Raw genomic sequence first — 12177 nt, forward strand, 5'->3', positions numbered from 1 at the left:
GGCTACACAGACTGAGCTGACACATTTGGCTTGGACTAATGATGGCAGAGCATGAACAAGCCATACTTTGCATGAGATATCCCAACTGCCTGTGAGTACCAGCTTCTAAATCACAGAGCAAAAATGAAACCAGGACTTTATAAACACCAGAGGAGATGATGAGAACACCAAGAAACACTTAGAAACATCAGATTCAATCAGTTCTAAAGGTCTGGCATAAATTTAATCCAGCCAGTTATTACATGGCATGCATTTCATGTCACAACCCCCCCCTGCATCAACACCTCCAGCTCCTTACTGAGGCACAAATAGCTCTAATTATTAGTAAAAAACACATTTGCACTTGGCAACTCATATAAACAACAACCCAATCCTGACCTTGGGAGAGCACAAAGAGTATTACAAGTTTATCAATTACGTGACTATGAAAGCCCTTCATTTTTTAAAATATATTATTGTTTAGATTAAAAGGATGCTTTGGATGCATCCAGTCTAAGAGTTCCTCTTCTCTTAAAGAAGACCATTAGAAGAACTTAAAGACCATTGCCTCTACTCCATTTTCTGTGTACCTCTGCTCAGCAATAGCAGTATTCCACAACACAAACCATGTTACAATGGAGCACATATGTAATCTTCTGTTGGAATGTGCCAGTCTACACCCATTTGAAAACAAAACTGGTATTTGCAGACTGGCCAAATCCTGGCCTGTATGATCAGTGTGTTCAGCAAACACACTGAAAATTTGGCATTCAGGCATGCAGTTGTGAACTTTGACAAATATGGATGTCTAATACAATACCCTTCAGACACTGGAAAAAAAAAATCAATACATGTTGAAACATGAGAATAGGCTTACGCATCTCAGTCTAGACACACACGTTGAAGTGGATGGTCTGTGTTTTAACCTATTAGGAAAAGAATTGGTTTGACCAAATTTCAGTCTATAGGGGGTCTCAACACTGTTTTTTTCTAAAAAAACCCAGAGAAGTAAGAAAATACATAGCATTTACACGTTTAATTCTAAACTCAGCAGCCACCTAAAGGATGTATTAGCAAGATAATTCTCTAGCTGAACTCTGCAAATTTGAGCCACAGTAATTTCCTCTCTCTGTGCGTACCATTCGTGCCCCAAGTTGCAGAACAATCTCCTTCTTAAATCTGCTTCCACAATCTTCAAAGATTCTTTGAAGGTCTTGCCCCAGTCTCTCCATGACCATGAACCTGTAGCTATCAGGAATATGGAAAAGGGAAGAATCCTTTAAGACATGACTGCAAGTTTGTGTCAGATTGAAAAGACTTCATCTCCATTTTTGAAAATGGGTCATCAGTCAAATTGAGGCTTAATTACCATTCATCTTATTACCTTTTTCCCTTGTACTCAGCCAGGCCTGATCCCCAAAACACTGGAATTCCTAAACACCTTATTTTTTTGAGATTCATCCATTTTCTTACTGTAATAGTAAGAAGAACATAACATTGGGTTAAAGGCAGCTGAGAACTCCAGGTCTGGGGTGTTTTCTCTGTCCTAAGGCTGGCCTGTCTCTGGAGTCCAGTCATTGCTGTGCACACAATAAATGGGGCCCTGTTCTGGCTGTTTGGCTTCTGGTCTCCCTCCTGATCAGGAAGGACAAGGACAGCACCCAAGTAACAAAACCTTTCCTACAGCTATCCAGAATTACCACAGCACCAACTGGGACTGGTTCAGGGTATATAAATGAGCTGGCTTTCAAGCTCTAAAGCAACAGTTCTTAACAGAAGTAGTTAAACCCAAACTTGTCCTTACATCTACCTGAATCAGAGTTGAGACATTACTTACTATGCTCTTGTTTTGCAGCCCTCTGGTAAAACTTCAGCTCAGAAAATAAGGGGCCATTTTCAAGATATTCCTGTTGAGAAAGAAATAAAACTGGTATCATAAAAGGCATTGAAAGACAACCGTTTCTTAAGAAAAGCATGTAAGAAATACCAAGAGAATTAAACCCTTTTTTCCCCATCTCACATATTCCATGTCACCTGAAATTTAATTTTAGTAGGTAGCTAAAAAGAAAAGTTGCTTGGCAATGCATTTTCATAAACAACACAGATTCTTTCAGATACTATTTAAGACACTATTTTCAGAAATATCATAGATCAGGTGTGTTTCAGGTCATAGTCTAATTTTCCTTACTAAACCATTGAGGGGCTGTAATCAAGGGAAAAATGTGTGTCATGGAAATGCCAAATATATCCCCAAGCAGGGAAAGGATATAAAAAACCCAAAGAACCAAAAGCCACAAGCATGCAATAGAGACCCAATGCTGAAAATAAGGATAGATAATTTAGAGGAAGAACTGCATGCAAGTCAATAATTTAGAAATGAGATCTACACATTACCACTTTAATGACGTGCACTGCATCATCTTCTACAGGAACCTGAGTTTGAGAGGATGCTGCAAAGAGATGGAGATCAAGCTGTATGCAGCAAAATGCAACTGCAAATAAAGACTGTGTTAACACTGAGTCAGGCAACCAAAAAACACACAACAAAAGATAGTCTGAATTCCTGCTTTTAAAGGTCAGAGCTTCGCCAAGCTCAAAGAAATATAAAACAAAAGCAACACACACAGAAGTTTTAATCAACAAGTAGAGAAGCAATTTTAAGCCACGTTTTCAGAAGCCTCCCCCTGCATGTTCATTAAGGAGTAAGCAGGATGTCCTCAGTGCACGTTTGCACCACAATGAACTATTCCATTAGGACAGATGCTGTTTAAGTCATTCCAGCCAATTGGAAAACCACTGTATTTGGTTGCTGTCAATCTACTGTCGTGACAAAGACACCACTTAAAAGTTCTGACCTACATTATGCCTCTAGACAGGATTGTCTGCTTTCCTCTATTACAACTAATTTGGCCCTAGAACTTGATTTCTATTCTGGCACTATTTAGACACTGGCCTAAGTTAGGGATAGCACAGCCACCACCTGCCTAAAGGGGAGCTGAGGGATTGTGCCTCTCAGTGCAAGTAGAGATTTCAAAACAATAATTGACCACATGTGCCAATTACAGCCCAGGAGACAGAACCTCTGTGCACAGACAATGCAATCCTATTTTCTTCTGACCCTGAGAGAACTATCAGCTCTCTCTGATACTACTGAAGCTACATGGAGCTACACTGGGATTAAAATTTAATGAGACTAAATCATCTTTCAGAATCATCACTGAAAAAAGGTAAAAAGAATACAGTTCCTAGGAAATAAGTGTCCCTTTCAAAGTTCTGATAATGATCAAATACCAACAACAGTCCAGGTGTGAAACACTTCAACCATCAGCACACACAAAAATAGACCACTTTTATCCACATAATAAAAATCAAGTAAACTTGGATCTAATCAAACCATCCAAGCTTACTTTTTTTGATGGTCAGGGCATAAAAATACTTCTACAATGAACAGACTCCTTCAGCTGCCATCTTCCTTCAATTCTGTTCAGCATGTGGGTTGAATCTGGCAGTGTACATACCCCAAACACCCACAGGCTCCCCACTGACACTTCCCCATGTGAATGCTGCTGTGCCAATAACACATTAAAATAAAATTTAAATATTAAAACAGTAGCTCTGGAAGGTGTGAAGAACTATCCATAAACTCACACAAGTAACAGTCACATTCAGAACACAAAACTACTAGAAGGGAAATTTTGGTACACTTCGAGATTCTTACCATATTGTTGTACTGAAGTGGGAATTAAGGCACAGGCGTTTATGTCTTTTATTTTTCTCTGCCACATATAGAATATGTGTTAATAGAAGACATTAGTTGAAAGGAGAACATCCCATATGTTTTCACTGCATTCAACAACATTACCCAAACAGCATTTTATGTGCTCCCTTTACTAGCAGAGATCAGAAAAGAACCTCTGGATAAGAAAATGTAATTCAATACCAAGTTACTGAATAGAGGGGGTTGATAGGTGTAGAGAAGTATCAAATTTAAATGTATTTGAAAGAGTCTGATCTAACTTCCCTGTAGACTTCTTGACATTTTATAAAGAGAGGCCTCATTCATGATAATCTGGAACACAGTAACAGCTGTCAGGGTAATGAAGAGCAATTAACAGGAGGTAGCCCAGCGAAAGGGCTTCGCCCCTGTGGCTCTTACACTGTGCTGGCTTGGATGCTTTTGGAGTCACACAGAAAGAACATCCTGAAGGAAAATAAACCCAAACGTAACTGGCAATGGTTACAAAGTGAAAAGGGAGAAAAATCAAAGCTCAGCAAGATACTGAAACAGGTGCCCCACAAAACGAGTTACAATCAAGACTACAAAAGAAGAAAAGGTATTCGTTTTATGGCACATACATGGAACAAGGCACATCAGTCCCAGTGAATAACACGAACTTCTTACACAGGTAATGCTGGGACAATCAGTGTCATCCATACAGATAAGCAGAAGTTTTATGTGCACCTTTTGTTACATCACTTTAATTACCATTCAGATCTCTACCAGCAATACTCCAGTCGCAGCTCAGAAAAAAGACAGACAATTTTTTTGTCCATAAATAAACATAAATGGTTTTTTAAAAATTGTCTCATTACTATGTATAGCTACTTAACAGACTGGAAAGGCTCCCAAGGTTTAACAAACAGTCTGATTACATACCTCATAGACCACCACCACATACTCTCCTGCGAGTTTAGCTCATAGTTAATTACTGTATACTCGTAATTAGCCATGTGCTAGCCTCGTTCTGTGTGGTAGCACATGGCTATTTATAATATTACAATCAGTTAAATGCTAGACTGCAGGACAGTGAGCAGAGACTCTGCAGGAGAGCACTGCTGATAGGCAGGAGGTCTCTGATGGCAGATAAGTACTCACAGAGAGTACCAGGAGCACTATATGGTGAGATTATGTTTGCAAAAAAACCTTAAAATAGCATAACAAGGGTATGAGTTCCCAGGTTATGCTGCTTTTACCAACTAGAGATGCACAACTCCTGATATTTGGGGAGGGGGGTGTTGATGCAGGCACACAACCAAAACCATTGGCTGCATAACTGGGAGCGCTGGTGCAGGATGAAGCTGTGGAGCAGGCTGTGGCAGTTTTCACCTCGTGCCAAGAGGAGTCTCACAAAACATTTGCAGAGGGCAAAGGGCACAGCTCTGCTTTCCCTTCCTCCCCTTCATCCCACAGTCACAGCTACCATACCAGTGAGGAGCACACAGCTTCAAAATGCCCTCCGAAATGAAGCAGTGCAGTAAGATTCACATCCTAGGCCATAATTTCCAAGTGCAGTGCCTGCACAAGTAACTTACCTTACCATGTCCAGAATTCCCTGGTTTCACCCAGCACAGCAGTTAAGGCCTCATCATCCACTTTAACCATGAATTTCATCCCTTTTGTTGCTGAGTGCCACCACTTTAATTAAAGGAGCTCTCTAAATGTTAACAAGCCATGGTAACAAAAGGGTGTTTGTGGCTGAACTGCCATTTCCTACAACCACACAGCACAACTGCAGCCTGACAGAGGAACGTGCCAATTCCCTTTGCCAGTTCAAACGTGCTTGTTGTAGTTTTAGCAGTTAATTTGTGGCAGCCACATTTGGAATATGGTGAAATATTTTCAATGGCTCTCACAGAACCAGTTTTGTTGACAAAGTTTACACAGTGGAAAAGAAAACAGCATTAATTTGGCAGTTTGGAAGAACATCCCTGTTCCTGTCCACAGCTGGTGTCTTTGCCACTGCTGGATATTTTGAGGATATATTTGTTGGGGAAACATGAATAAAAGTATTTTCAGAAGTTCTTTAGCTGCTACTATTTTATTTTTGCTTTGTTCCACTCATTAGCTAATCCTGAAAAGTGATATATCAACTTAGTTTTTGCAGAAATCAAAACTAATCTCAAAAATATCACATTTTTGAGGTCACAGGCTACCTATAAAAAAAGCTGGAAAAGTTCTGACCCTGTTTAAGTCAAGGCAAGACCTGTTAAATACAATGGGTAACAAATGGGAGAAATGTTGCTCAGAGCATCTAGCAATACAAAAAGGATCCAAGCTGCAGCAATAGAACTACTGAAAACAAAATGTACACAAGTAAATAAAAAGTAGCATTTGCTATTAAACACAACTTCAACCATTTCCTACATCAGGAAGGTGCTAAGGCAAATGTTTACAGGCAAATAAAGCACACTGCCTTCCCCTCCCACTGCAATATCCAATTATTTCCCAAAAACTGAAACATTCAGTGTTTGAAGGGTGTTCACACTCCACTTTTGATGCAGCCAAAGGACAATCTGCTTCTATTACTTTATAGATGCAGCATCATTTCCTGGACAGACTTTTCTGAGCAGTATATTTGAACAAGTTTTATTCTAGATTCTTCTTCCAAGTAGCTCTAAGAATGTAGAGGGGTTTTATACAGATAACAGGTACATAACCCTCCATAAGGCCCATCTTCCACCAGACCAAACCAAACTGATTTTGGGACAAAATAGTGTTCAACTGCTCCACTGCTTCGCAGGTAACTCCAAATGCCTCCAACTTAAGAACAGGTAGGAAATTTCACTACATTTCTTACTCATGTTTCCGTGAAACCTTAATCGTGACTCACCAGAGCCAAAGTTGTTGTATTCCACAGCAATGGAAGCCAATTGTTTGACTTTCAAAGTTAATTACGCTAAGCTGGAATAAGGATGACACATCCTTTAACCCCAGGCAGAAAAGCTTTGCATGGCCTGCTCTTACAGCACTCTCAGATGGGAGCCCAGGCCTCTAATATTTAAAACTTGATGCACAGACTGTTTTCTGGCAAGATTCTGCTGCAGCCCATCTGCTGGTCTGACATGGTGCCCACTTAGAAGATACAATGCCAGTTTCAGTAGGGTACAGGTGCCAAAGACAACTGAAGGAGTGCCCTCTGCAAGGCAACAGGTACCTTAGCCGTCCTCCAAAGCTCCTCCTACATCCCCCACTGAAAATAAATAAAAAATAAAGGTTTTTGCTCTCCCGACCCCCAGCATTACTCAGAATATATGGAAAGAGAATCCCCAACACATGATGTGGCAGAACTCTACAGTGTAACAGTAATGATCTCTGCAGGCTTTTTAACAGGCTTTAGACTACTGCGCAAAATGAATTACACTTTCCAAGTTAAGACTTTCAGCTTACAGACGACCAAAAAAGAAAGAGGGAGGATTGCAGAGGAAACACTCATCAGCAAGAACTAGCAAAGGTAAGCAGTATTTTCTCTTTGACTGATGGTGCAGATCCTGCACCATGCAGTCAGCCCTAAGTAACCTCTGAGTAGCAAAATCAGGCTAAACATGTAATTTAGTTTGCCTACAAACAGGGTGCTTGCAGTATCTCTATTTGTACAGTTTAATGTCAGTGACTAGACAAAAAGACCCTTCCTGAAGAGGTGTTTTGTCTACCAACAAATTTATTTTCACACTAAGGTTCACTCACACCTGCAAGTACAATGCATTTTAATATCTTGAAGTTAAGGAAAATCCATCCCTATCCTGAGTTACCTGCTAGTGCTTTTAGTTATAGGGCTTCCTTAATTAAAATCCTTCTTTCCATTGAACTAATAAAAATCATGCTGCATTTATATTTCAGTATCATTTTACTGCATTTTTAATTCGTTTGCTGCATTATTTTAATTTAAGCAACTCCTGGAGGACTTTGTTTCTCCAGAACCAATTGCTAAAGCAGATTCCTAAGCAAACCAAGGAATGAACAGTAGGACCAAGTGCGCTTCCATCAGTGCTTCTCTTCCCTTGACACAGGTACCCCCCTGCTCACAACTACACAAATTATCTATGAAAATTAGTCTGAAACAGAAACAAACTCTTTCACACCTCAGCCTGATTCCCTGAATACCAACAGTTAGATTGCACTATGATCCAAGCTTAAAAGAACAGGCCACGCCAGACTTTGTCCTTACCTCCACCAGTAGCAGGGCTCACTGTACTGCTAGTATTAAAAGACAATATTCACCCATTTAATCACTATTTACTGCTCAGGAAGAAATTCTTTCCCTCTTCCTTGAAAATGTGAGGAAAAATTCAAAAGGATAGTGCACTGGCTATGCTGATCCCCAAGCAGGGCAGAATTCAATGACGACTTTATCGATACTTATTTTCCTGAGCTTCATAAAATTAAAACACATTTACAATGTGCTAAGTTCTACTGTAAAAGACACCATCTAACAAACATTTGTACGTAAATGTAAAAAAAATTTCTGTTTTTCAGAACCATCCCTTTCCATGAGAAAGAAGCCAGCAAGTGGATAGTGCTGTATGTAGCAGTTCTCACTGTGACAGAGGAATCTTAACAAAACATTGTGTGACCTTTCTGTATTTAAATTTTCAGTCCAAATTGTACATTAATAGAGTGCTTGCAGCAGGACTGGAGAATGATTTATACAAAGACTGGTGTTAATTACTGGCTGTGATCAGAGAGATAAATGAGAGAACGTAAGGCTCCTCAACTCGGTTCATTTTCCACTGTTCTCCACAGGGCTACAAACCAGTTGTGAGAGCACCAATGTTACAGCCTTCCTCAGCTGCTCTTCACTCTGCTCCCCTTATCAAAGGGATAACGGCTCTACCTGAGGTGCCTGAGAGCAAATCAGCACCAGTAACACAAAAATAAAACTTCCAATGTACAATAGCATAGTTAATTCCTATTTATGAGCCACGTTGCTCTTGCTATGGCAAAAACAGTGCTTGAGAGGACATCTCTATAGGGCTTCTGTGACTTTTTCCTTAGCTGGGAGGAATCAGTGTTTGCAAGCCTTCTGCTGCTGGATTTGCTCTGGCTGAGACCAAAGTGAAAAGGCAAGGGAAGGAACAAGTCAACAAAGAAGTAAATAAGTTGGCACAGATTGGAAAGACTAAGACTAACCAGAAAACAAGGGAAAGCATTTGTGAGGCAGGACAGAACATGAAGATGGTGGTAACTTTCATGCACATAATCAGAAGTTCAGAAGCCCTATATTTGCATCCCAGGACTCAGGGTCAGTAAATGGCTTTCAGCAGCTTGGATTTAGCGAACAGAACCTTATTCCACAAAATGCACCCCTAGTAAATATATTTTGCAGAGATGCCGTAAAATTTCTCAAGAACATTGTTATAGATTAATGGAGTATGGAATACCCTTAATGGGAAATTAAGCTATAACAACCACATCAAAATCTTTACACTGCTACTGTAAAAATACTTATTAAAAGATATAGCTGGCAAAGTTAACCTTTACTTTCATAAAAGGGCTGTGCTCTTCATACCTGGCAGGCAATCGAACCTGTCTCCACTCTCCAGTCTCCCACCTCTCTACAGCTCCTTCTGGGTGAGCTCCTCTCTGAAAGTCAGTGGTCCTCTCACACCTTTTTCTAGATGTTCTAAACCCAAGTCTGAACAGCTCAGAGAAAACAGGTGTCTACAAGCACCTGTACCTTAATCTCAAAAACTTGTCATCTACTTCACTCCCCTTGGTTCTCAAAGACAGCTGAATTTTGTAGCATCAAGCCCCCAAAAAGTTGCTGAATATAAAAACATCAGAGATCAAGAGGTGGACCAAAAAAAAAGCAAGCTTCAGTGTCAATACTCAGGGATAAATGTCCCTTTTCTCTTTAACTGATGAGCTACAAGGGGAATTGAGCCTTCAGTTCAGTGCTGCAGGTAGCATTCACTGTTCCTCCTGAAAGAAGGGATTAAATGAACACACAAATACCACTACAAAAGTGGCAGCTGCCTTTCCTCAGCCATGCTGTCACTTACAAAAAAACAGAGAATAGCAACACCAACAGTCCCTGACTGTATTCTCATTCTAATCCACTGACTGCTCTCCACCTCAGTTCAGTGGGAGCCAAACTGCAACAAACACCTCAATATAAGAAACCACCTTGGTGGTCTCTGTGATCAGGCAGAAAACTCAAATCTGCATGGAACTCTCTGAATCCCACATCCTAAACCACCCTCAAGGTCCAGCGTGATTTGGCTGCAGCAGGAAATGACAGAGCTGTATTCTGAGTGATTCAGGAACACAACATTACTTGTCTTACACTTGGAGAGCTACACCCACTACAGCCTTGCTTTCTGCACTCCATCCCCAGCTCCCTCACACCCTTCTGTCTGTGGGAGACTTCTGCAGGTTCCCATCTTCCTGTCCTTTACCTTTGAATGGCAGTACCCAGAGACACCTTCACTTTTTAGCTCATGCTAAGGTCTATTTTCTCATGGTAACATCTCTCATGTGCCCAACACACAGCATCTCTCAAATGTAACCAACTAATGGTTCATAATAAGGTAATCAGATATATCAAAAGGATGTATCATAATACTAAGATATATCAAAAGGAAAAAGAAGGTAAATACTCCAATACGTGTCCTGCCCTTCCACTCCTCTGTATCTGCAGTTAGCTGAAACCCCTATCATTGCCACTGGCTCTGTCTGCAGAGCAGTGAGGAAGTGTGAACTACTGAAATTCCAGAGAAAACCAAACCAGAAACTTCACTACAGGAAGCTCTTGGATGTACTGCTACTGGATGTATAGCTGATTTCTGCATCAAAGGAAGCTGGTCTGTGTATAGGAACGACTTGCTTAAGTTTTATGCCTTAATATTCCAGAGTTAATACTACTCTAACTTAAAAAGATCATGTTAGGCTCCAGAGACAATGTAGTAAACTGCTCCTAGATAATTCTTTACTCCTCAATACAAGCTCAGTTTAGTTCCAACCAGACACTTTGTGCCATGAAAAAAAGAAAAACCAAACCACCCGAGCTCATATTGCCTTGAACACAGGATTTGCTCTTTCACAGAGCCCAGCAACACTAACATACATTACACCCTCTGCAGTGACCCAGAATGCTTTACAAACTGCCTTTCAGAACTATTCACTCCTCACAGAGCACAGACTGACTGAAATGCAGCAGCTTCTTTTGAAGGAAACACAGAAACTTATCTAGGCCAGAGCAAATACCGAACACCACTTCCACCTCTGCTGAAAAGACGTGAATTCAGAGGCAGCACCCAGCTAAGTACTGTTACTGTTTTGTTTCCTGGATGAAAACTGATTTACTCTTGGCCAGAAAATAATACTTACAATAACCAGAAACTGAAAGAGGGCTACAGAGCATTAGGCTGGCATAAGGCCAAAACCGTGGCTAAGAAAAGCACTTTTCCTTTGAAAAGGATCACCTGGCAGTGCTCTTCGGTGGTCTTTGACACAGTGGCACCTTGGTTGCCCCCCCACTCAAGATCCACAGAAAAGTGCATTAGTATCCAGCAAAATGAGCTGGACAGGCCATGGAGAACACGCTGCATCGTGAGCAGGAACGGAACGGGAACACCAGCTCAGAAAACCACTCCTGGACAAGGATCACCACCGGCATGTAAACAAGAGTAACTTTTTTTAAAGTTACTGCCTTATCCAGCTCAGAAAGTTACAAAGCAATTTGCAAGTCACCGTCTTAATTATCAGTGGTATTTTACCTAAATAGATCAAGCCAAATCCTCCCTGGCCGATCTGACTGCCCAGCCTCCAGGTTTTTCCTTCGGTGTCTTTCAGGATCATGTCTTTAGGGAGCGGGACTGGCAGCTTGCCTCTGCCGGGACCTTTGGGCGGCATCGTACCTTGAGCGAGCAGAAAACGAAAGAGAGTTTGTTGAAAAATAGTTACCGGCAGGTACAATACCCCTCTATGTGCTTTGCCCACAGGCACGGAACAGGGACGGGGCGATGCCCCTCAGCCCGCTCCCCCTCACCCACCTCCACAGAGCCCCCTCGGCCTCCCCCCGCCGCCGGCCGCAAACTTCCCAGCCGGGCACTTCCGCAGCAGCAGGAGGAGGAGGAGGAGGAGAACGCGGCTGGACGCCGTCTTCCCGCGGGGAAACCCGGGGCGGGGACCGGGGCAGGGCCGGGACAAGGGACTCCCGCGGCGGCCGCCTCCTCACGGCCCTCAGCGCGGGGGGGGCGGGGCGCGCGCCCTTTCCCGCCTCCCCTCAGCCCCGCCCTGAGGCGCCGCCGCCACCGCCCCCCCTCAGAGGCGCGTAGCGGGAAGATGGCACCCGGGGAGTGGCTGTGTCTCGGGCGCTCCGGCTCCTCGCTTCGGGGGCAGGGAGAGGGGAGACGGAGCAGCAGGGCGATTACGGAGAACGGAGGAGGAGGAGGGAGATGGAGCAGGGAGATCATGAG

General features: G+C 42.2%; 1 protein-coding gene across 4 annotated transcripts in view; it reads right to left on the reverse strand.

Annotated features, from left to right (window-relative positions):
- VRK2 (VRK serine/threonine kinase 2) overlaps positions 1–11941 on the reverse strand; it is a 37395-nt gene extending 25454 nt beyond the window's left edge. For 2 of the 4 annotated variants that reach the window (XM_032103779.1, XM_032103778.1), the window contains exons 1-6: positions 11752–11941; positions 11476–11616; positions 2374–2471; positions 1817–1886; positions 1364–1451; positions 1119–1227 (exon numbers count right to left, since the gene is read on the reverse strand). In XM_032103779.1, coding sequence (XP_031959670.1) covers positions 1119–1227; positions 1364–1451; positions 1817–1886; positions 2374–2471; positions 11476–11611 — 501 coding nt within the window. In that variant the 5' untranslated portion in view covers positions 11612–11616; positions 11752–11941. The remainder of the gene's footprint in view (positions 1–1118; positions 1228–1363; positions 1452–1816; positions 1887–2373; positions 2472–11475; positions 11617–11751) is intronic. The other 2 variants (XM_032103776.1, XM_032103777.1) reach the window with 2 other exon arrangements.
- Between the last annotated feature and the right edge of the window lie 236 nt (positions 11942–12177).

This window comes from Corvus moneduloides, chromosome 3, assembly GCF_009650955.1.
Source record: "Corvus moneduloides isolate bCorMon1 chromosome 3, bCorMon1.pri, whole genome shotgun sequence".
NCBI lineage: Eukaryota > Metazoa > Chordata > Aves > Passeriformes > Corvidae > Corvus > Corvus moneduloides.